A 24,838-nucleotide genomic window follows, 5' to 3' on the forward strand; every position below is an offset into this window, starting at 1 on the left:
GAGATTCTTGCTCCCTGTGTGGACGAGAGCAGGGACTGTAGGGAGGATGAGCAAATTGACCACTGCACCATGGTAGAGGGAGCCATTCAAGTGGGGGAGAAAAGAGAAATGTAGTCGTAATCAGGGATAGTATAGTTAGGGGCATACACGCTGTTCTGTGTGGCCAGGATTGAGAGTCCCGAAGGCTCTGTTGCCTACCTGGTGCCAAGGTTTGGAATATCTCATCAGGGCTGCAGAGGAACTTGGAGTGGGAGGGGAAAGATCCAGTTGTCGTGGTCTACGTAGGTACCATCAATGTAGGTAGAACGAGGTTAGAGGTTCTGCTGAGGGAATGTAAGCAGCTAGGGGCTAAATTAAAAAGCAGAACCAAAAAGGTAATCTCCGGATTACTACCTGAGCCGTGAGCAAATTGGCAAAGGGTCAAAAAGATTAAAGAGGTAAATGCATGGCTTAAAGATTGGTGTGGGAGAAATGGGTTCAAATTCGTGGGACTTTGGCAGCAGTACTGGGGAAGGAGGGAGCTGTTCCGATGGGAAGGGCTCCACCTGAATCATGCTGGGACCAGAGTCCTGGCGAATCGCATAACTAGGGCTGTAGATAGGGCCTTAAACTAAATAGTGGGGGGGAGGGTTCAGTTGCATGGAAAAACAGGAAGTTAAAGGAGAAGGTAGGAGTGCAGGTTAGTGGTGCGATTGATTGTTACCAAACTGCAAGAAGTATACTGGTTAAACCAGAAGAGAGAAATAATAAACAGGCGAATAAAGCATCAGTGCTGAGGACAGGTTAGGGAGTATAGCCCAAATAAAAGTTCTATATACAAATGCACATAGTGTAAGGAATAAACTAGATGAGCTGCAGGTGCAAATTCAAATGGAAGATTATGATGTGATGGCCATTGCGGAGACTTGGCTGTAGGATGGTCGGGACTGGGAACTAAATATACCTGGTTATAAAGTTTACAGGAGGGACAGGGAAAAAGGCAGAGGCATGGAGTAGACTTACTGATTAGAAATAATATTACCTCATTGGTGAGGGAAGATATAATGAGGGGAGAGCATCCAGTGGAGACCTTATGGAATTGAGGAACAGAAAAGGATCTAAAACTGTAATAGATGTTGTGTATAGACCCCCTGGTAGCAGTTCTGAGGTGTTAGATTGTATAAATGCACAAATTAGGCAAGTGTGTAACAAAGGCAGAGTGGTATTAATGGGGGATTTTAACTTGCACATAGATTGGGAGAGGCAGACTAGCACCTGTCAGAAAGGTAGTGAATTTCTGGAATGTGTCCGGGATAGTTTCCTACAGCAATATGTCCTAGATGTAACAAGGGGACAGGCAATATTAGATTTAGTTATGAGTAATGAGCCAAATTTAATTAGTAGCCCAACTGTGCGTGAACATTTATCAAATAGTCATCACAACATGATCGAATTCAAGGTAGCGTTTGAAAGTGAAAAGCACGAATAACCTACTAGAATTTTAGACTTGGGTAAGGCTGACTTTACCGGGATGAGACAGAGACTATCCACGGTAAACTGGGTAGATCTATGAATGGGTCAAACAACTGAAGAACAGTGGAGAATATTTAAAGAAACATTTAACGAAATACAGAGCGAGTATATACCCCGAGAGGAAAAGCTCCACTTTACAGAAAAAACAACCATGGACAACTAAAGAGATTAGGGATAGCATAAAACAAAAAGAAATGGCTTACAAAAATGCAAAATGCAGCACAGATCCAGCCGAATGGGATCAATACAAAGACCAGCAAAGGATCACAAAGCAGCTTATAAGAGCTACTAAAAGAGATTATGAAAGGAAACTTGCAAGGGACATCAAAATCAATAAGAAGAAATTTTATAGTTATATAAAGGGAAAGCGGGTGGTCAAGAGCAATGTAGGCCCACTAAAAGCTGAAACTGGAGATATTGTCATTGATAATGGGTAAATGGCAGACATGTTGAACAATTGCTTTGCCTCCGTATTTACAGTTGAAAAGGAGGATAACTTGGCGGAAGTCCCGAAAAAATTAGGGGACCGGGACTTAATACAATTAACGTAAGTAAAACATCAGTAACAAGGAAATTAATGGAACTAAAGAGTGAGAAATCCCCAGGACCTGACGGTTTCCATCCGAGGGTGTTAAAGGAAGTAGGGGAGCACATTGTAGATGCCCTAACTATAGTCCTTCAGAATTCCCTAGATTCAGGAGTGGTCCCTCTGGATTGGAAATTTGCACATGTCACTTCACTTTTTAAGACTGGTGAAAGGGGGAACCAAGGAAATTATAGACCAGTTAGCCTGACATCTGTGGTGGGCAAGTTGCTGGAGTCGATAATCAAGGATAGGGTGACTGAACACCTAGAAAAATTTCAGTTAATCAGGGACAGCCAACATGGATTCATGACGGGAAGGTCACGCCTGACAAATCTCATTGAATTTTTTGCAGAGGTGACTAAGGTAGTGGACGGGGGAGTGTCCATGGATGTTATTTATATGGACTTCCAGAAGGCATTTGATAAAGTCCCACATAAGAGACTGTTAACTAAGGTAGAAGCCCATGGGAGTTGAGGGCAAATTATTGACATGGTTAGGAAGTTGGTTGAGTGGTAGGCAACAGAGAGTGGGGATAATGGGTAAGTACTCCGATTGGCAGGATGTGACTAGTGGTGCCTTTGACATGGTTAACACCATCATCTTTTTCCAACTCTTCTCTACTGTTGTTCAGCTTGGTGGGACTGTACTTGCCTAGTTCCATGCTGATCTATCCAATAGAGAATCACCTGAAATGGTTTCTTTTTCCACACCTCTGGTCTACCCTAGGGATCTTCCTTATCCCCTCCTATTTCTTATCTACATGCTGCCCCTTGGCAGCAACATCTGAAAAAACACCATCACTTTCCACATGTACACTGACAACAACCAGCCCTACCTCACCAACCTCTCTTGACCCCTCCACTGTCTCTAAATTGTCAGACTGCTTGTCTGACATCCAGTACTGGCTGGGCAGAAATTTCCTCCAACAAAATATTGGGAAGACTAAAGCCATTACCTTCGGTGCCAATCACAAACTCTGCTCTCTGAACACCGACTCCATCCTTCTCCCCAACAACTCTTTGAAGCTAAGTCAGACTGTTCACAATCTTGGTGTCATATTTGGCACGGAAATGAGCTTCCAATCACATATTTGCACCATCCCTAAGACTGCCTGTTTCCACCTTTATTATAACATTGCCTAACTCTGCCTTGGTTCGTCTTTTGCTGGAACCCTCATCCATGCCTTTGTGGCTTCTAGGCATAACTATTCCACTTAAGCTGGCTTCCCACATTGTGCTATCTGTAAATTTGAGGGCTTCGAAAATTCTCCTGCCGTGTCCTAACCTACACTGAGTCTCGTTCACCCATCACCCCTGTGCATGCTGACCTACTTTGGTTCCTGGTTAAGCAGTGCCTCGATTTTAAAATGCTTGTTCTTCTTTCCAACTCCATGATTCCTTATGCAACAGTTTTTCCTGTAGCACCTTATCGAAGGTCTGTTAAAAATCCAAATATATTACATCTGCTGGTTCCCTGTATTTACCCTGCTAGTTACATCCTCAAACAACTCAACAGATTTGTCAAGTATGATTTCTGTTTGTTACAATCATATTGACTCTGCCTAATCATATTATGATTTTCTAAGTGCCCTGTTACCCCTTCCTTAATAATGGATTCCAATGTTTTCCCCATGACTAAAGTCAAGCTGACTGATCTATAGTTCCCCGTTTTTTTCTCTCCCTCCTTTCGTGAATAGTGGTGTTACATTTGCTACCTTCCAATCCACTGGGACCATTCCAGTATCTGCCTATCAGTGGCAGTTAACTGTCAATTAGCTGTAAATTGCCTGAATAGGGACTGATTACTGTGCCCAAGAAGCTGAGTCAGCACTGGTGATTTGGGTGTGGTTCATAAAGGTGTATAAAAGTAAACAGTATCTGCTGGTGCACAGAGTGGCCAGCACAGAATGCATTGCAAACAGAGAGTGAAAGTAGGAAATGTAATGCAATTTGGTATTCTTTTACTGGCGCAGTGATGACTGTATGGTGCTGTTTCCTGCTCTCGGTGTGAACTGGAAAATTTCATCAACTTTTCTCCCAATTTCCAACCCTTCCCTCACTTGAGCATGGTCCATCTCCATGGCTCCTTCCTTTCCTTGATTTCATAGCCTATGGGCTATCAATCAATATTTGGCATAAGCCCACTGACTCCCACAGCTACCTCAAATACACTGCCTCACGCCCTGCTTCCTGTAAGGATTGCATGCTATTCTCTCAGTTTCTTTGTCTCTGTCACATCCGTTCTTCCATACTGGTGCTTAAGATGCATCTTCCTTTCTCAACTGAGGATTCCTCCCCCACCATGATTAACAGTGCCCTTGGCTATGTCCATCCCATTTCCCACACTTCTGCTCTAACCCCTTCCCCTCCCTCCCTCCCAGAGCCATGATAGGATTTCCCTTGTCCTCACCTGCCATCTTACCATCCTCTGTATCCAATGGATCCTACTCAGCCATTTCCGCCACGTCTCGCGTGATGCTACCATCTAACATATCTTCCCCTCCCCTTTCAGCATTCGGAAGGGACCGTTCCCTCCGCGACCATCCTGGTCCACTCCCCAATCACCCCCAACATTCCTCCCCTTCACATGGCACACTTCCAAGCAAGTGCAGGAGATACAACACCTGCCCTTTTACCTCCTCTCTCCTCACCATCCAAGGCCCCAAACACTCCTTCCAGGTGAAACAGCGATTTACTTGTACTACTTTCCATTTAGTATACTGCATTCTGCTGTACATTGCGAAAAGCCAAATGCAGATTGGATGACCAGTTTGTGGAACACCTCTGTTCAGTCCGCAAATGTGACCACAACCTGTCATTTTAATTCTGCAGCTTGCTCTCATGCTAACCTCGCTGTTCTCGGCCTACTGTAACGTTCCAACGAAGCTCAACGCAAGCTCGAGGAACAGCAAGTCATCTTTCGATTAGGCACTTTACAGCCGTCGGACTCAACATTTGGATTCAGCAATTTCAGACCGTAATTTCTGCCCCCATTTTGTTACCTTTTTCTTTGCAGGTTTCAGTTTTAGTCTCATTTTTCCCTTGTTTCGCTTTCGGTCGGCAGCTGTTCACCTTCTGACATTTATACCTCCTCGAGACACATCTTCCGTTTCTTTGCTTGTCCCTTTGGTCCTGCACCACCACTTTTGTCATTTAATCTCTCCCATCTTTCGCCCTATGACAGCCTGCCCTTTTGTTCTTTTTCACCCTTCTCCCTTTCACTTACTTAAAACCTATTCTATTTCTAACTTTTCCCAGTTCTGGCGAAAGGTCATTGACCTGAAACATTAACTCTGTTTCTGTCTACACACATGTTGCCTGACCTGAGTATTTCTAGCATTTTCTGCCTACAGGAAAGAGGCTATTTTGGATCTTGTTTTGTGTAATGGGACAAGGTTAATTCTTAATCTCATTGTAAGGGGTCCTGTGGATAAAGAGTGATCATATATGATAGAATTTCACAGTGAGTTTGAATGTGGTGTACATAAGTCTGAAACTGGACTATTGAACTGAAAGCCATTTACATAGGTGTGAGGGGCAAGGGTCAGGTAGATTGGGAAATCAAAAGATATAACAGTAGATGAGCCATGGCGAACATTGAAAGAAATGTTTCATAATCCTCGATGAATCTATATCCCATTGAGAAGTGAAAACTCTGTGGTAAAAGTGATCCATCAGTGGCTAACTGAAGAGGTTAAGGATAGTATTGAATTAAAGGAAGAGGCTTATAATGTAAGCCTGAGGATTAGAAGAGTTTTAGATATGGTAAAGGATGACCAAAAGATTGATCAAGAGGGAGAACATGGAATATGAGAGTAAACTAGCAAGAAATATAAAAACAGATTGTAAGACCTTCTACATGTATGTAAAAAAAAAAGTAGCAAAAGTAAACATGGGTCCCTTAAAGGCTGAGACCAGAGAAATTATGATGGAGAATATGGAAATGGCAAACATTAAATGAATATTTTGTGTCTGGTTTCATAGTAGAAGACACAAAACATAACCAGAATTAGTGGGAAGCAAGGCTCTAATGAGAGAGGAACTTAAAGTAATTATTATTCGTAAAGAGAAAGTATTGGAGCAATTAATTGAACTAAAAGCTGACAAATCTCCTAAACCTGACCATCTACATCATAAGGTTCTAAAAGAGGTGTCTGCAGAGATGGGGGATGCACAAGTTGTGATCTTCCAAAATTCTCTAGCTTCTGTATGTACCAATAACTTCCTTGAATACTTCCCATTGTTTGTCTGTAAGTTTACCCATTAATAGGTAAGCTCAGTATACTGTGGTCAGATTATTTCTTCTTCCTTTAAAGTTTGATTTTTTTAAAAACCTGATATCAAATTCAACCATATTGTGGTCCCTACTTACAAGATGTTCCTTTGCAGTCAGATCGTTTGCTAATTCTGGTTTGTTGCCCATCACTAAATCTAGTATGGTTTCATCCCCTGTCAGTTCTAAAATATGTTTTTCCAGAAAACTGCCCTAAATATATTCAAGAAACTCATTGACTTTACTATTTGAGCTATTCTAGTTCTTCCGGTCTACATGGAAATTAAAATTTCCCATTCTAACTATGTTACTTCTGCCACATGCTTCCCTGATGTCTGTGTATTTATACATTCTATACCCCAACTACAGCACAAATGTCAACAGATCTCTAGACAATTCCCACCAGAGTCTTGTATCCTTTACTGTTCCTTCGTTCTACCCACACTATTACCAGTGCCTGTCCATCCTTACTGAAGTCCTTTCTTCTGTTGTAATTCTTTTGTCATTATTGCTACTCTCTCTTCCCAATTTTCCTGTCCATTCTGAAGTTCCTATAGTTTAGAATATTTAGCTCCCAATTGCACCAAGCTTATAGCCAGGTCTCTGTAATGGCTACTACATCATATCTTTGCAGTTGAATTTGTGCTTTTAACATATTTTGTGTATATATATATGCTATGTGCATTTGTGTACCTAATTCTTATTTGGATAACTGCACCCTCCTTGCTCGGATGCTTTTAAAATTTAGGTGATTTAAAATAATTTGACATGTCGGTCTTATTTATACCTTTTCAGGAATATAAAGTCTTTAGTAGAAGTACAGATAACACAGGTGGCCTGTGGTTATTATCATTCTCTTGCTTTGTCAAAAGGTAAGGAAAGATTTTGGCAGTGCTTTACCTTGAATATTTCAATGTAGAAATAATTAGCCAAATTTTTATTTGCTGATTAGTACAACCTACTTGAATGACTTTTCTCCCTCTGTGCACCAACTGTAGCTGAGGGAGTAGGTACCAATATGCTGCTAGGCTTGCACCAAAGCTAATCTGAATCTACTGAAATCTGTGCAAGATTGAATTTATGATCCATATGTCAATTTGTCCCGTCTTACCATAGTATCATCTAATGGAGTTTCATGTATTTTAGAACACTGAACATAGCTCTTAAAAAGAAAAGCAAAATACTGCAGATACTGGAAAGCTGAAATAAATGCAGAAAATGTTGGGAAAGCTCATCAGGCCCAGTGGAATCTGTGGAGAGAGAAACTGATACAGGTTGTGTGTGGGGTTTTGGACAGGAAACCTGGGATGTCTGGGTTCCTTTGCATGCTGTGGAGTTTTACTTGACTGTTTTTTAGCCCAAAGTCACTCTGATTGACCGGCTTGATTTCCAGTTGGGTGAGGAGGGCTCTGGAGCAGTTAGGTCCAATATCTGACCTGGTTGGGGGCCCTCATCATGGGTTCGGTAGAGGAAACTCTGGGGGCTTAGAGGAAACACTCTTGCTCTACAAACAGTGCTCTAAAGGCATTTTCCTTCTCTGCGGAGCTGTCCTTTTTTCAACTGTGGCATTTCCCAAGGCCGGAGGTTTAAAACCTGCAAAGCAGAGGCTGCCAGCCTTACAAAAATATTTAAATTACAAACCTGCCTACTGGGAGAGAGTTGACTGCCTGCCCCTTGTCCGACCTCCTTTTAAATCCGATGTGGGCCGGTTTTCAGATTATCAAAGTTTTAACACCTGACCCAACCCGTCTGTCTTTGGATGTTGAAATTCAGCTCAACGTTTCAGGTTGATTTTTCAACACAACTGGAAGATGTTACAGATTAACAGCTTATACGCATGTACAGAGCCAGGAATGAAGGCGGGGGAATGGGTAAAGAGCAATGAGGGGAAGGTCTCTGGGTTTGAGGGCAGGCGTCATTAAATGATAAAAGGGATGATCGTGCAAGAAAAAAGGAGATGGTAATGGGACAAGTAAAGACACAAAAAATGGTTACAGAGGGTGTTTAATGGTTACAGCAAAATAGCAGAGGAGGGGGAGCTTGGAAAATATGGCAGAGGATAAGGCTTTGATGCCCTAAGATTGTGGTGGAGAAAGAGCATCTTTTTATTTTAAATTTTGTTACAGCTTCTTCAGAGTAGTTCCTGAATAGGAGAAATTTGAGATTGCTTGCTAAATAGTATATGGCGTTAAAAGTGTCATTTTTAAATAATATAATTAAAACTAATTCCAGAATATTGGAATTTAAGCTGTTAATTTGTCAGCTAAAATTTTTGTTCTTTATTTACCATCCATTTAGTAAAATTGGTTATTATTTGTCCAAATAAAACAGTGGTTTTTCTAAACAACCATAAGAAATAGGAGCAGGAGTAGACCATTTAGCTCTTCAAGCCTGCTCTGCTTTTCAATACGATCATGTCTGATCTTCTACCTCGACTCCACCTTACCACACTATCCCCATATTCCTTAGATTTTTGAATCTACTCAACAACTGAGCATCCATAGCCTTCTGGGGTAGAGAATCCCAAAGATCCACAACCTTTTAAGTGAAGAAATGTATTCTAATAAATTTTGGTTATCATGAAAACAATATTTTGGGGCAAAAATAATATAGCTTAACATATTTCCCTTGGGGTGCAGGCATACAGTGAGCAATTAGGTAGTAGGCAATTTTTTTTAGTTCGTTGCATGCACTTCTATTGTTTAGTTGGACAAGGCAATAAAGAGCAACCAGTGTTCAGCTGATCATTCTGCTTTTCTTAATGGCATGTCAGAAGTGTCAACGAATTGGCCTTGCTGCCTCCTTGGTGATGCACATTGCAAAAAGATGTAATTTATGCATGTGTTTCCAAAGACCGAACTGACCTGAATGGCAACATAAACCATTTTGGATGCAGAGGTGGCTATCAGCTTGCAGCACACCTTATAGGCCCTTTGTTTGATTTTCTGTTTTCTGAACCACGTGGATCTTGAATGACCACAGAAAAGTACTACAGTCTGTGCCTCCCCTTTGCTCAGTCCTGCATTATTGGAACTTGCTGTTTGTGCAGAAATTCAATATGCTGTACCAATCAGGTTATTAACTATGCAAGTATAAGATACTACCACTGGAAATCACTGAACAGTGAGAGTTTAAAAATACATGGCAGCGTTGTAGCCTTGTTTAACTGAAATGTGTGCGACAGGAGAAAAGTATGTATATTGTATATCATATTTTCTCAGTTTATTTGATTCTTAATTGTTCACATACTGTCTTTCAGGAAGTCAAGCTTTCTCATGGGGACAGAATAAGAATGGGCAACTGGGATTAGGTCGAGATATTGGAAACCAGCCATCACCGCAACCTGTTAGATCTTTAAATGGTGTTCCTTTTGTTCAGATTGCAGCAGGTGGAGCACACAGCTTTGCACTCTCTCTCTCAGGGGCTGTGTTTGGTTGGGGATGCAACAAATTTGGCCAACTTGGTCTGAATGATGAACATGGTGAGTAGTCAGAAACCTGCAGCATCTTGTTTCAGACATTTAAAAGCAGACAAAAATAAAAATATTTTAAGGCATATTTGCTACAATTTGTTGTAACTTAATTGATCAAATGAGAGTGCTGTTGAGCCCTCTGGTTAGATTTATGGATTTTTTTTTTTCTGCACTCACTTTAGATTTTTTGGCTTTTGTATTTAGATTGCTCTCTCAGGTGAGTGCCAGTTCTTTAAGATTGTGAGGGTATCTTCACTTGACCTAAATCAAGATGTGTTATTGCATGTCCAGGTGAACAAATAGAATTGGAATTTTTTTTCTGCTAGAATCCATCTTAAATGAGTCACAGCACAAGATCTTGCTTTATGCTTTTTATAGTCAATTAAGTTTATTGAACAATAGATAACTAGCAATAATGCAATAACCTGCTCAGTGAAGCTCAGCTTGGGTTACACCAGGGGTGCTTGGCTCCAGACCTCATTACAACCTTGGTCCAAACATGCACAAAAGAGCTGAATTCCTGAGTTCAAGTGAGAGTAACTGCCCTTGACATCAAATGCGAGCATACGAAATAGGCTATTCGTCCCCTCAAGCCTGTTCTGCCATTTTATAAGATCATAGCTGATCTAATTGTGGCCTCAACTCCACTTTCCTGTTTATCCGCTATAACCTTTGACTCCCTTGTCAACCAAGAATCTATCTAACTCCACCTTAAAAATATTCAATGACCTTGCATCCACTGCTTTCTGGGGAAGAGAATTTCACAGACTAACAACCCTCTGAGGTAAAATGTCTCCTCATCCCTGTCTTAAATGGGAGACCCCTTATTTTTAAACTGAGTCGTCTAGCTCGAGTCATCCTTTCAACATCCACCCTGTCAAGTCCCTTCAGGATCTTGTATGTTTCAACACCATCGCCCCTCGTTCTTCTAAACTCCAATTGATAAAGTCCCAACCTGTCCAATCTTTCATCCCAGGAATCAGTTGAGTGAACCTTTGAACTGCTTCTAATAGTTATATCCTTTCATCAGTAAGGAGACCAAAACTGTATGCAGTACTCCAGATGCAGTCTGCCAACATCCTGTGCAGCTGTAGCAAGTCTTCCCTACTTTTATATTTCATTCCCCTTGGAATAAACAATGTTCCATTTGCCTTCCTAATTACTTGCTGTACCTGCTCACTTTTTGTGAATCATGTACCAGGACACCCAGATCCCTCTGTACCACAGAGTCCTGCAATTTCTCTCCATTTAAATGTACTGATTTTCTATTCTTTGTCCCAAAGTGGGCAAGTTCACATTTTCCCACATGATACTCCATCTGCTAAATTTTTGCTCACTCACTTAACCTATCTATATTCCGTTGCAAACAATTTGTTCTCTTCACAACTTGCTCTCCTACCTATCTTTGTCTCATCAGCAAATTTAGTGATCAGGCATTTGGACCCTTCATCTAATTCATTGGTATAGATTGTAAATATTTGAGGCTCCAGCACTAATCCCTGTGGCACTGCACTAGTTACAGCTTGCCACCTGGGGAGGTGGTTGCATAGTGGTAACCCAGAGCCCCAAGCTAATGCTCTGGGGACATGGGTTCAAATTCCACCACGGCAGATGACCATGAAACCATTGTCGACTGTTGTTAAAAACCCATCTGGTTCATAATGTCCTTCAGGGAAGGACATCTGCCGTCCTTACCTGGTCTGGCCTACAGGTGACTCCAGACACGCAGCAATGTGATTGACTCTTAAATGCGTTCTAAAATGGCCTGGCAAGCCACTCAGTTGTATCAAGCCACTACAAAGTGTAAGAAAATGAATGAAACCGGGCAGACCACCCGGCATCAACGTAGGCACCGAAACGACAACGGCACACCCAGTCCTGTCAACCCTGCAAAGTCGTCTTTACTAACATCTGGGAGCTTGTGCCAAAATTGGGAGAGCTGTCCCACAGCCTGACATAGCCATAGCCTGATGTACTCATACTCATGGAATCTTACCTTGCAGACAATGTCCCAGACACCACCATCAATATCCCTGGGGATGTCCTGTCACAGGACAGACTCACTGGAGGTGGCGACAGAGTGGTATGCAGTTGGGAGGGAGTTGCCCTGGGAATCCTCAACATTGACTCTGGACTCCATGAAGTCTCATGGCATCAGGTCAAACATGGGCAAGGAAACCTGCTGCTGATTTCCACCTACCAGCCACCCTCGGCTGATGAATAAGTGCTTCTTCATATTGAACACCAATTGGAAGAAGCACTGAGGGTAACAAGGGCACAAAATATACTCTGGGTGGGGGACTTCAATGTCCATTACCAAGAGTGGCTTGGTAGCACCACCACTGACCGAGTTAACTGAATCCTAAAAGACATGGCTGCTAGACTGGGTCTGTAGCAGGTGGTGAGGGAACCAGCAAGAGGGAGCAACCTACTTGACCTCAACCTCCCCAGTCTACCTGTCGCAGATGCATCTGTCCATGACCGTATTGGTAGGAGTGACCACCACACAGTCTTTGTGGCGGCGCGGTCCCGTCTTCGCATTGAGGATACTGTTACAAGTGTTTTGATTTTGTATTTTTTTTTAAACTTAGAATTCAGTGTGTTTTAAAAGATAAGAATAGGATTTTTGCTCAGTGAAAGATGCCTGCAAATGGTTGGAATTCCTGTAATGTTTTGAAAGGAAGTTCCTAACAAAAATTGAACTTTATGGGTGCTTTGAAAGGAAGTTGTACAAGAACAGGAAAGCCAGCAATTTCGAGGAACCCACAGGGGTTTGACCTTTCTTCAGAGCAGCTTTTGAGTGACGGGGGAGACACTGTGTCTGGACATGTGACCGTGTTCAAGAAGTTTCTTTTTTCACCTTGGACCCCTTAAAAAGCCTGTGAATTGGACGAAGGGCACGCATTTGAAATCTTTGCTTTGACCTGCCTGGAGCAAGGGAGGAGGTCCCAGAAAAGTGTTGCATGTCTCCTTTACAGAGAAAGCTAACTCTTAAAAAGGAATCCTGCTTTTGAAAGGTAGCAGATTCCTATTACCTCCTGTCTCTGAAGAATTCCTGCATCCACAGTGGTTCCTGTTGCCTCCTATGTTTTGAAAGCTTCTACTGTTAGACTGCTGTTTTTTAAAAACCCAAGCAGACTGGTTGTTGCACCCCTGCTGAAAGACAAATTGCCTTGAAAGCTGACCCATCACAGACTGTTCATCAGTCTCGCCTGGGGAGACTTCGAGTGGCATCTGACTATTCGACTTTGGGACACCTCATGTTAAAGGCCTGCTACCTGACGGGACCCGATGACTTGTCGGGGTTGGGTTGCACTTCCGGGTCCGGCATTCAGGCTCGGGTCGGGCACACTCTTATCACTGGTAAGTGGCTCCACTGTTAATTTTTTGACTAGAAAGGTGGTTTTGTTAGTTTTTTTAAGCTAGTGCAGATCAGCAACAAAGTAAAAAATGGAAGCTAAGTTAACTGATGGTTGAGTCGGGTTGGGCGTGGGGAAAAATGGACGGACTCAGGCCAGGTCGGGCTCGGATCAGATGTGGTTCTGTCCGGCTCAGATCGGGGTTTTTTTTGCAGACTTGAGCAGGCCTTTACCTCGCGTACCGAAAACATCCTACCAGAATGTGATAAACTCAATTATTTTTATTATTCCTTCTATTCCTAAGAAACAGCTGTAAACCAAAAATCCTTTCTCGCCAATTAACCTTTTTTAAAAAATATGTGTGCATGAGGGTTACAGAAATAAGGGATTTTCCTATATTGATTTATCTCATTAGTAGTTGAGACCTATTATTTTCTAATAAATAGTTAATGTTGTTTAAAGAAACTCTGTTTGGTGTGTTTTATTCTGGGGGATAAATGAAGCGTTTAATTTGGGCTGTTCTTTGGTAGGTGGGAAACTTTTATTTCATATGCTATAACCTGTGGAGTAGTGGGACTGGTTTAACAGTGCATTACTCCCGCCTTGGTCATAACATATTAATTGGGGGCTCTTGACGGGATTGATTCCAACGCTAATTACATTAATTATAAGGGGACTAAACAGCTGAGAAAAAAGAACCAGATTTCTTCTATAATGGGGTAGAGTCTATGCCACTGGAATGGCATTCTGGGAAAGGAGAATGTGTCCCTCAGTGACTTGAAAACTTTAACCAAGATTAAACTGAGAGTTGGCAGCACAATTGGTGTTAAAATTGAAATCAGGTGCTAAAAAAGCAGAGGTAATTGACGTAATAGCGAGTGATGTAATTGAATTGGCTAAGATTCAGTTAGACCTCGGTTGACAAAGAATTAAGAAAACTTGAATTTGAATAAGAGGAAAGGGAGAAAGAGAGCATTTCAGAGAGAAGCAAGGGAATTCAAATTAAAAGAGATGGAACTAAATCCCCGAAGAAACTTTCAGATACTTGGCAATCGGTTTGTGGTGCCGTCACCCCCACAAACCCGAGAAGGATAGAAGGTGGGAGAGTGAAATGAAGGCAAGTAGCTGGGGGCGAGAAGAAACAGCTGGGAACGCCCCAGGATCCCCTCCTCAGGCCAGAAAGGAAGGTGCTGAGGATAGAAGTGATGTCCGTAAGCTGAAATGTTATCATTGCCACAAGGTGGGACATCTTCATTCAGGATGCTGGAAGTTGTGAGGTAAACCCAAGGGACTTTCTGGGGTAGACAAAGCTAATGCAGAGAAAGGGGCTTTGACTGAGAGTAATGCAGACCAGGCTGTAGCATTGACGGCAGCTGTAAAACCAGGTACAAAAACCAAAGTGAGTAAAGGGGTTGAAAATAAGATACCTGAAAGACGTAGGTGTAGAGATCAGGGAGGGAGATTGTGATATACTTGAACAAATTAACATTGAAAGGGAGGAGGTTTTAGCGAGCTTAAAAATGGATAAATCCCCAGGCTGCTATGTGAGGCAAGGGAGGAGATTGCAGGGCTCTGACACAAATTTTCAAATCCTCTCTGGCCACGGGAGAGGTGCCAGAGAATGGAGGACAGCGAATGTGGTACCATTATTCAAGCAAGGTAGTAGGGATAAACCAGGTAATTACAGGCCAGTGAGTCTAATATCAGTGGTAGGGAAACTATTGGAAAAAATTCTGAGGGACAGGATTAATCTCCACTCGGAGAGTCAGGAATTAATCAGGGATAGTCAGCATGGCTTTGTCGGGGGAGATAGTGTCTAACAAATTTGATTGAATTTTTCGAGGAGGTGACTAGGTGTGTAGATGAGGGTAAAGCAGTTGATGTAGACTACGTGGACTTCAGTAAGGCTTTTGATAAGGTCCCGCATGGGAGATTGGTTAAGAAAGTAAGAGCCCACGGGATCCAGAGCAATTTGGCAAATTGGATCCAAAATTGGCTTAGTGGCAAGAGGCAGAAGGGTGATGGTCAAGGGTTATTTTTGCTAGTGGAAGCCTGTGACCAGTGATGTACCGCAGGGATTGGTGCTGGGACCCTTGCTGTTGGTAGTGTACATTAATGATTTAGACATGAATATAGGAGGTATGATCAGTAAGTTCGCGGATGACACGAAAATGGTGGTGTTGTAAATGGTAGGAGGAAAGCCTTAGAGTACAGGATGATATAGATGGGCTGGTAAGATGGGCGGAGCAGTGGCAGATGGAATTTAATCCTGAAGTGTGAGGTGATGCATTTTGGGAGGACTAACAAGGCAAGGAAATATACAATGGATGGTAGGACCCTAGGAAGTACAGAAGGTCAGAGGGACCTTGGTGTACTTGTCCATAGATCACTGAAGGCAGCAGCACAGGTAGTTAAGGTGGTTAGGAAGGCATATGAGATACTTGCCTATATTAGCCGAGGTATAGAATATAAGAGTAGGGAGGTTATGATGGAACTGTATAAAACACTAGTTAGGCCTCAGCTGGAGTACTGTGTACAGTCCTGGTTGCCACACTAAAGGAAGGATGTGATTGCGCTGGAGAGGGTGCAGAGGAGATTCACCAGGATGTTGCCTGGCTGGATTATTTCAGTTATGAAGAGAGACTGGATAGGCTAGGGTTATTTTCCTTTAGAAACATAGAAAATAGGAGCAGGAGTAGGCCATTCGGCCCCTTCGAGCCTGCTCTGCCATTCTTTATGATCATGGCTGATCATCCAACTCGGTAACCTGTTCCTGCTTTCCCCCCATAAATATACTTAGAGCAGAGAAGGCTGAGGGGGGACATGATTGAGATAAATTGAGGGGCATTGATAGGTTAGATGGGAAGAAACTTTTTCCCTTAGCAGAGGTGTCAATAACCGGGGGGCATAGATTTAAGGTACGGGGCCGGAGGTTTAGAGGGGATTTGAGGAAAAATCTTTTCCCCCAGAGGGTGGTTGGAATCTGGAACACACTGCCTGAAGGGGTGGTAGAGGAAGGTACCCTCGCAACATTTAAGAAGTATTTAGGTGAGCACCTTAAATGCCGTAGGCTACAAGGCTACGGCCAAGTGCTGGAAAATGGGATTAGAATAGATGGGTGCTTGATGGCCGGCATGGACAAGATGGGCTGAAGGGCCTGTTTCTGTGCTGTATAACTCTATGAAAGTTATAAGGAATTCTTGAAAAAGGAAAAGTAACTCCATATCCCTCAAGTGAGGCAGGCAAACCGATCATTATACTTAGGGATGCAGAAGCAACCCAAACTCTCTTGCTGGGGAAAGTTATCACATTTCCACCAGAGCGCGCTGAAAGCTGAAGTTTTCGTTAATGGTCTTGGTGGGGAGTATATACCCGTACCTTTGAATCGAGTGCACCTAGAGTGTGACCTAATGTCTGGAATAGTAACCGTAGGAATTGTCCATAGTTTGACGGTAGAGGGAATTGACCTACTCCGAGGGAATGATTTGGCCAGAACAAAACTCTCAGTTTCTCCTGTCGTCACAAAGAAATCAAGGAACGTTAAAGAAACCGAACAATTAGAGGAACAAGTTCTGGGAATATTTCCTGCGTGTGTAGTAACCCGAGCAATGGCTAAGCAAGTTCCATTGTCGGAGGTAAAATTGGCACCACAAGCCAGTTGCCAAGTGTCTGAAAGTTTCTTTGGGGATTTAGATAATCCAAATGAGATGTTTAACAAATTTTCTATAATTGCAGCACAGCAAGCTGATCCAGAGTTACTTAGAATAGCACAGTTGGCTCTGACAGAAGCTGAGGCAAAAGGAGTTCCAGAAGGCTATTATGTTGAAGACAGGGTTTGATTTGATTTGATTTAGAGATACAGCACTGAAGCAGGCCCTTCGGCCCACCGAGTCTGTGCCGACCATTAGCCACCCATTTATACTAATCCTACACTAATCCCATATTCCTACCACATCGTCACCTGTCCCTATATTCCCCTACCACCTACCTATACTAGGGGCAATTTATAATGGCCAATTTACCTATCAACCTGCAAGTCTTTTGGCTGTGGGAGGAAACCGGAGCACCCGGAGGAAACCCACGCAGACACGGAGAACTTGCAAACTCCACACAGGCAGGAAATGGAGACAGCCTCATAGACCTGCGAACAAAGACTGGACGTTTGTCCGAAAGGTAGTGGTACAGCCTAAATTCCGCCAGGAATTATTAAGGTTAGCACATGACATTCCTCTAGCAGGACACATGGGGATCTGGAAAACCCAATCATGTATAAGTCAACATTATTACTGTCCAGGCCTTACAAAGGACATGGTAATGTTTTATAGGACATGCCATACGTGCCAAATGGCAGGAAAACTGCAACCTACCATAAAACCGACCCCTAATTCCCATGCCAGTTATTGAGGAACCATTTAGTAGAGTATTGGTAGACTGTAGGATCCTTGCCAAAATCAAAAGTGGGACGTCAATGTATACTCACCATCATGGATATAGCTACTCGATTTTCCAGAGGTCATTCCCTCGGGGACATTTCTGCTGAAGTAGTAGTAGAGAAGTTGACCGAATTCTTTACGGGATATGGATTACCATTTGAAGTTCAATCTAATCAAGGTTCTAATTTTACGTCTTAAGATATTTCAAGAAGTCCTGGGTAATTTGGGTATCAGAGTTAAAATCTTCAGCATATCACCCACAGACACACGGAGCTTTAGAAAGGTACCATCAAACTCTCAAAACAATGATTGGAGCATACTGTCACGAAAATCCCCATGATTGGAATAAAGGGCTAGACTTTCTGTTGTTTGCCGCTAGTGATGCACCAAATGAGTCTACAGGTTTTAGTCCTTTTGAATTGGTTTATGGACATGAGATAAGAGGTCCTCTAAAATTCATCAAAGACAGGTCCTTAGAACAAAGGAATGAATCTTCAGTATTAGATTATGTATCCGTGTTCTGGGAAAGACTCACGAAAGCTTGCAATGTGGCTCAGGAACACCTTAAAGCATCCCAAACCAGTATGGAAAAACAGGCAGACAAAAACTCAAAGACCCAAACTTTTCAACCAGAGGATGAAGTGTTAGTATTATTATCTTTATGGGGTGAACCATGAAAAGCACGGTTCAGTAATCCATATAAAGTAGTCAAAAGAGTGGGTAAGGTAAATTACTTGATTGACACCCCAGATCGCCAGAAAAAGAATCGGCTGTCTCATATAAATATGTTAAAGCAATATTATCACAAGGAGGAGGATAAGCCAGTACAGGTATGTCAGATAATGGGGACAGATAAGAATGAAAGGGATAGTGAAGATGAAGCGGAAGGCGTCCGAGCCAATTCTCGAATTGAACCTCCAACTATCCGGTTGGCTAATACACAATGGCTAGGAAAATTAGACAACATGATTTTGTACTTAAATGCAAAACAACAAGAAGACCTAACCAAGCTACTCACAGCACTTAAGTGTTTGTAGGGATAAGGCAGGATGTACAACCTTTGCCACACATGATGTGGATGTAGGGGAATCCATTCCTATAAAACAGCAACCTTGCAGCTTAAGAGAAACAGGCACAAGTAAAAGCAGAAATCCAGTACATGCTGGAAAACAACTTAATTTAACCTGGTCAAAGCAGCTGGAGTTCACCAGTAGTATTGGTGCCTAAACCTGATGGGTCAACCTGACTTTGTATAGACTACAGAAAAAAGTCAATGAGTAACAAAAGCAGACTCCTACCCAATTTGTCGCTTGGAAGACTGTATTGACAGTGGGCAGTACCATGTTTCTTACAAAGATAGCTTTGTTCAAGGGGTACTGACAAGTTCCTTTGACACCTTGAGCTAAAGGAATATCAGCTTTTGTCATACCCGGCGGTCTTTATCAGTGCTGTGTGATGCCATTCGGGCTAAAAAATGCCCAGCAACTTTTCAGAGACTAATGAATCAAGTGGTAGCCAGTGTTCCCAACTGTGTAGTGTATCTTGATGATGTGCTAATATACAGAGATACTTGGAAGGAACACATGAAACAACTGGGAGACTGTTGGAAGGTTGCAATTGGCTGATTGGAAGAATCTTAGTGGAAAAATTTGAAACCCAAAATGCCAGAATATTCAGATGGAGTTTATTGTTACAGCTTTATCACTTGAAGATTGTACTCATTTCGGGGGAAAAAAGTGTTATCGCAGATGCATTGTCACATTTAACTTTGAGCTACATGCATAAAGATGGTACGAAGCAAAATTGTGTTAACTACCAGTAATGTGAATGGGGGACATGAGTGCAAAAAAATTTTTAAAAAATATTTTCACCCTCTGTTTTTACTTTGCAATGAAGCGCATTCAAAAATGGCATTTAATTTTGCCACGGGCAGAGGTGTTACAAATGTTGTGGTTTTTGTATTTTAAACAAGATTAGAATTCTGTGTGTTTAAAAACTAAGCAAAGGATTTTTGCTCAGTGGAAGACACCTGCAAGTAGTTGGAATTCCTGCAATGTTTTGAAAGAATGTTCATAACAAAAGTTGAACTTGTACAAGGACAGGAAAGCCAGCAATTTCAAGGAAACCACGGGTTTGACCCTTCTTCAGAGCAGCTTTTGAGTGACGGGGGAGACACTGTGTCTGGACATGTGACCATGTTCATGAAGGTTCTTTTTTCACCTTGGACCCCTTAAAAAGCCTGTGAATTGGACAAAGGGCAGGCATTTGAAATCTTTGCTTTGACCTGCCTGGAGCAAGGGAGGAGGACCCAGAAACGTGTTACCTCTTTCTATAAAGGAGACTTGATCTCTTAATAAAGGAATCCTGCATTTGAAAGGTGACAGATTCCTATTGCCTCCTGTCTCTGAAGAATTCCTGTGTCCAGAGTGGTTCCTGTTGCCTCCTGTGTTTTGGGAGATCCTGAAAACACAAGAAAGCTTCTACTGATTGACTGCTGATTTTTAAAAATCCAAGCAGACTGGTTGCTGTACCCCTGCTGAAAGACCTATGCGTCGCCTGCTGCAGACAAATGGACTTGAAAGCCAATCCATCCTAGACTGTTCATCAACCTTGCCTGGGGAGACTGAGTGACATCTGCCTATTCAACACTGGGACATCTCACCATACCGAACACTTCCTACCAGAATGTGATAAACTCAATTATTATTCTATTCCTAAGAAACAGCTGTAAACCAAAAATCCTTTTTCCCTGGTTTACCATTTTTTTTTTAATATGAGTCTGTATGCATGAGGGTTAAGGAAATAAGGGGTTTTCCGATGTAGATTTATCTTGTTAGTTAAGACCAATTACTTATTTTCTAATCGTTAATGTCCTTTTAAAGAAACCTGTTTGTGCTTTATTCTGGGGGACAAATGAAGTGTTTAATTTGGGCTATTCGCTGGTAGGTGGGAAATGTTATTTAATATGCTATGATCTGAGGAGTAGTGGGACTGAATTAACAGTGCATTACTCCCTCCTTGGTTATAACGATACCAATCATCGTGTTGTGTGGCACTACCACCATGCTAAATGGGATAGATTTTGAACTGATCTAGCAACTCAAAACTGGGCATCCATGAGGCTATCAGCATCAGAATTGTATTTAACGACAATCTGTAACCTCATGGCCCGGCATATCCCGCTGTCTACCATTACCATCAAGTGGGGGACCAACCCTGGTTCAATGAGGAGTGCAGGAGGGCATGCCTAAAAATGAGGTGTCAGCCTGGTGAAGCTACAACACAGGACTGTGCATGCTCAGCAGCGGAAGCAGCTTGCAATAGACAGGGCTAAGCAATCCCACAACCAACGGATCAGATCTAAACTCTCAGTTCTGCCATATCCAGTCATGAATGGTGGTGGACAATTGAATAACTGATAGGAGGGGGTGGCTCCACAAATATCCCCATCCTCAATGATGGGGGAGCCCAGCACATTAGTGCAAAAGACAAGGCTGACGCATCCATCTTCAGCCAGAAGTGCCGAGTGGATGATCCATCTCTGCCTTCTCCTGAGGTCCCCAGCATCACAGATGTGTCTTCAGCCAATTCGATTCATTCCATGTGATATCAAAAAAAGGCTGAAGACACTGGATACTGCAAAGGCTATGGCCCTGACAACATTATGGCAATAGTACTGAAGACTTCTGCTGCAGAACTAGCCGCGCCCCTAGCCGAACTGTTCCAGTACAGCGACAACACTGGCATCTACATGGCAATGTGAAAAATAGCCCAGGTATGTCCTATCCACAAAAAGCAGGACAAATCCAACCCGGTCAGTTACTGCCCTATCAGTCTACTCCCGATCACCAGCAAAGTGATGGAACGTGTCATCGACAGTGCTATCAAGTGGCACTTGCTCAGCTATAACCTGCTCACTGATGCTCAGTTTGGGTTCCGCCAGCGCCACTCAGCTCCTGACCGCATTACCATCTAACCATCTCCCCTTGACGTTCAATGGCATTACCATTGCTGAATGCCTCACTATCAACATTCTGGGGGCCACCATTGACCAGAAACTGAACTGGAGCAGCCACGTAAATGCTGTGGCTACAAGAGCAGGTCAGAGGCTGGGAATTCTGCGGCGATTAACTCACCTTCTGTCTCCCCAATGCCTGTCCGCCATCTACAAGGCACAAGTCAGGAGTATGGTGGAATACTGTCCACTTGCCTGGATGGATGCAGCTCCAACAACACTCAAGAAACTTGACACCATCTAGGACAAAGCAATCCGCTTGATTGGCACCCCATTCACAAACATTCACTCCCTCCACCACCGACGCACAGTGCTGGCAGTGTGTACCATCTATAGGATACACTGCAGCAACTCACCAAGCCTCCTTCGACAGGACCTTCTAAACCCACAATCTCTACCACCTAGAAGGACAAGGGCAGCAAACACATAGGAATACAACCACCTGCAATTCCCCTTCCAAACCTCGCACCATTGTGACTTGGAATTATATTGCCTTTATTCCTTTACTGTCGTTGGGTCAAAAACCTGGAATTCTGTTCCCCGCAACACTGTGAATGTACCTGCATCAGATGGATTGCAGCAGTTCAAGAAGGCAGCTCACCACCACCTTCTCCAGGGCAGTTGGGGATAGGCAGCAAACGCTGGTCTTGCCAGCAACACTCACATGCCACGAAAGAATTTAAAGTTTTTTTAAGCAGCATAAATGTTAAATTAATCTAACTACTCAGAAGGAAAATAATCAATGGTTTTCAAAGTCTGTGCTACATTGTATTTATAATACATTTAATTGTTCTGTATTTTACCAACTATTAGAGTTAGCTGGCTTGTGCTGGTCTCTTTGAAAGACTTGGACACATTCCAATTGATACAGACTAGGTGTAATAATTTCTGGTCTTGTGGATTTGTTTAACTGTCTGACGGACTGTCAAATTGAAAACAAGCTGATAGTCAGAATCACAGAATTGTTATAGTGCAGAAGGTGGCCATTCGGGGTCCATCATGTCTGCTGTGACTCTCTGAGCAATTCACTTAATGCCGTTCCCTGCCGCCTTCCCGTAACCCTTTTCGTGTAACAGTCTAATTCCCTTTTGAATGTTTCAGTTGAACCTGCACCCACCGCGCACACAGGCAGTGCGTTCTAGACCTTAACCACTCGCTCCTTGAAAGAGTTTTTCCTCATGTCACTTTTGCTTCTTTTACCAGTTACTTTAAATCTGTCCCCTTTCGTTCTTGATCCTTTAATGAGTGGGAACAGTTTTTCCCTACCTACTCTGTCCAGACCCCTCATGATTTTGAGTACCTCCATCAAACCTCCTCCCAGCCGCCATTTCTCTAAAGAAAGCAGTCCTAACTTTTCCAATCTATCTTCATAACTGGCACATGACCAGCAAATCACAAAGCAGCTTTGTGCTTTAATTATATGGCTTGGATCCTCTCTTAAGCCAGTCACCCAAATACATCCAAATGTCAAACCTTGCAGCATTTATATTGAGTGGGCAGAGATATGATTTTAACTCTTTGGTTAGAGAAGCTGCTATCAAGCTAGACCCCAAAGTGTTTGGAAATCAAAGACCAGCCTATAGCCTATGTGTAATTTATATTCTAGTGCGTGTAAGATTTTATTATTTTTATGTACAATCAAATATCTGATTTATTCTTTTCAAATTACAATTGTCGACCACACAATTCTTCTATTTTATTCAAAGTTTCTTACTTTAACATAAATTTTGATCCCAGACAGATATGTTCCTGCCCTGTTGAAATCTCTACGAACACAGAAAATTGTCCATGTGTGCTGTGGCGAAGATCACACTGCTGCTCTTACAAAGGTAGCAATCGGGATTTTTGCTCTGGTGTGAATGGATTGCATATGCTTCAACAAGTTGCAGGGTGATTTGTACTATCTTAAATGTAAATTTTGTGCTTCAAAGTCCAACTACTAAAGTCGTTCAGATTTTCCACGAGTATCAAAATGCTAGTGTGGATTTGCTGTTTCTCAGCAGTGTAGGCAACACTTACCGAAAAACCAGTGTATAATAATGGGATTTGTAGATCAAAAAGTAAAGACTTTACATACTGTCACTTTTTCTTGCCATCTCCTGATACTAGGAAAACTAATGGGACTAAAGGCTGACAAGTCCCCTGGACCTGATGGCTTGCATCCTCGGGTCTTAAAAGAAGTGGTTGCAGAGATGGTGGATGCATTGGTTGTAATTAGATTCTGGAAAGGTCCTAGCAGATTGGAAAACTGCAAATGTAACATCTCTATTCAAGAAAGGAGGGAGACCGAAAGCAGGAAACTATAGGCCAATTAGCCTTGCATCTGTCATTGGAAAGATGTTCGGATCCCTTATTAAGGAAGTGGTAGCAGGACTTTTAGAAAATCCTAATACAATCATACAGTGTCAACATGGTTTAATGAAGGGTAAATAGTGTTTCACAAATTTATTAGAGTTCTTTGAGGATGTAATAAGCAGGGTGGATAAAGGGGAACCAGTAGATGTAGTGTATTTGGATTTCCAAAAGGCATTCAATAAGGTGCCACATGAAAGATTACTGCACAAGATAAGAGTTCATGGTGTTGACAGTAATGTATTAGCATGGATAGAGGATTGGTGTTACAACCAGGTAAGAAAGGTGTCTAGGGGTTCCTCTCAGCCTTCACCTGGTCTTACTGTTAATAGGGTTTAATTTTAAACACACCGTGTTTTTAGCTCCCCCTTGGTGAATCCTTGTTCACTGCTTTTCAATTGTAGGGCAAAGAAATGAGCACAAACAGGTTTTCTTAGGTTTAAAGAAGAAAGTTTGAAATTTATTAAATCCTAAACTCTAATTCAGTTAATGCCTACCGATCACTACGCACCCACATTAGCTTGCATACGAGATACACACATGCAAATAGAGACAGAAAAGAGCAGAAGAAAAATAAAGTGGATAAGTTTGAGGCAATATCTGAAGAGATTTTGTTATGGTTCTTCGAGCTCAACTAGAGTCTTTGATTGTAGGCAGATCTTGCTTTTCGTTGGGGCCCAATGTTCTTAAACCTTGTTTGCTGTAGGAGACTTTTCTCTCTTGGGGTTCATGTGTCTTCAGTGGATTCAGAGGCTTGTGTGAGAAAGAGATGGGAGCAGACAGGAGAGATCTTCTCAGTTCAAACTGTGTGTACAATTCAGAAAAACCCAGGTTGCC

General features: G+C 42.4%; 1 protein-coding gene across 4 annotated transcripts in view; it reads left to right on the top strand.

Annotated features, from left to right (window-relative positions):
- herc4 (HECT and RLD domain containing E3 ubiquitin protein ligase 4) overlaps positions 1–24,838 on the top strand; it is a 170,956-nt gene that overhangs the window by 21,988 nt on the left and 124,130 nt on the right. For all 4 annotated transcript variants that reach the window (XR_010977042.1, XM_068052414.1, XM_068052416.1 and 1 more), the window contains exons 4-6: positions 7,166–7,242; positions 9,630–9,851; positions 23,387–23,478. Coding sequence is in view for 3 of the 4 variants with exons in the window: in XM_068052414.1 (XP_067908515.1) it covers positions 7,166–7,242; positions 9,630–9,851; positions 23,387–23,478 (391 nt within the window). In the remaining variant the exon portion in view is untranslated. The remainder of the gene's footprint in view (positions 1–7,165; positions 7,243–9,629; positions 9,852–23,386; positions 23,479–24,838) is intronic.

The sequence above is a fragment of the Heterodontus francisci genome, chromosome 20, assembly GCF_036365525.1.
Source record: "Heterodontus francisci isolate sHetFra1 chromosome 20, sHetFra1.hap1, whole genome shotgun sequence".
In the NCBI taxonomy this organism is placed as follows: Eukaryota; Metazoa; Chordata; class Chondrichthyes; order Heterodontiformes; family Heterodontidae; genus Heterodontus; species Heterodontus francisci.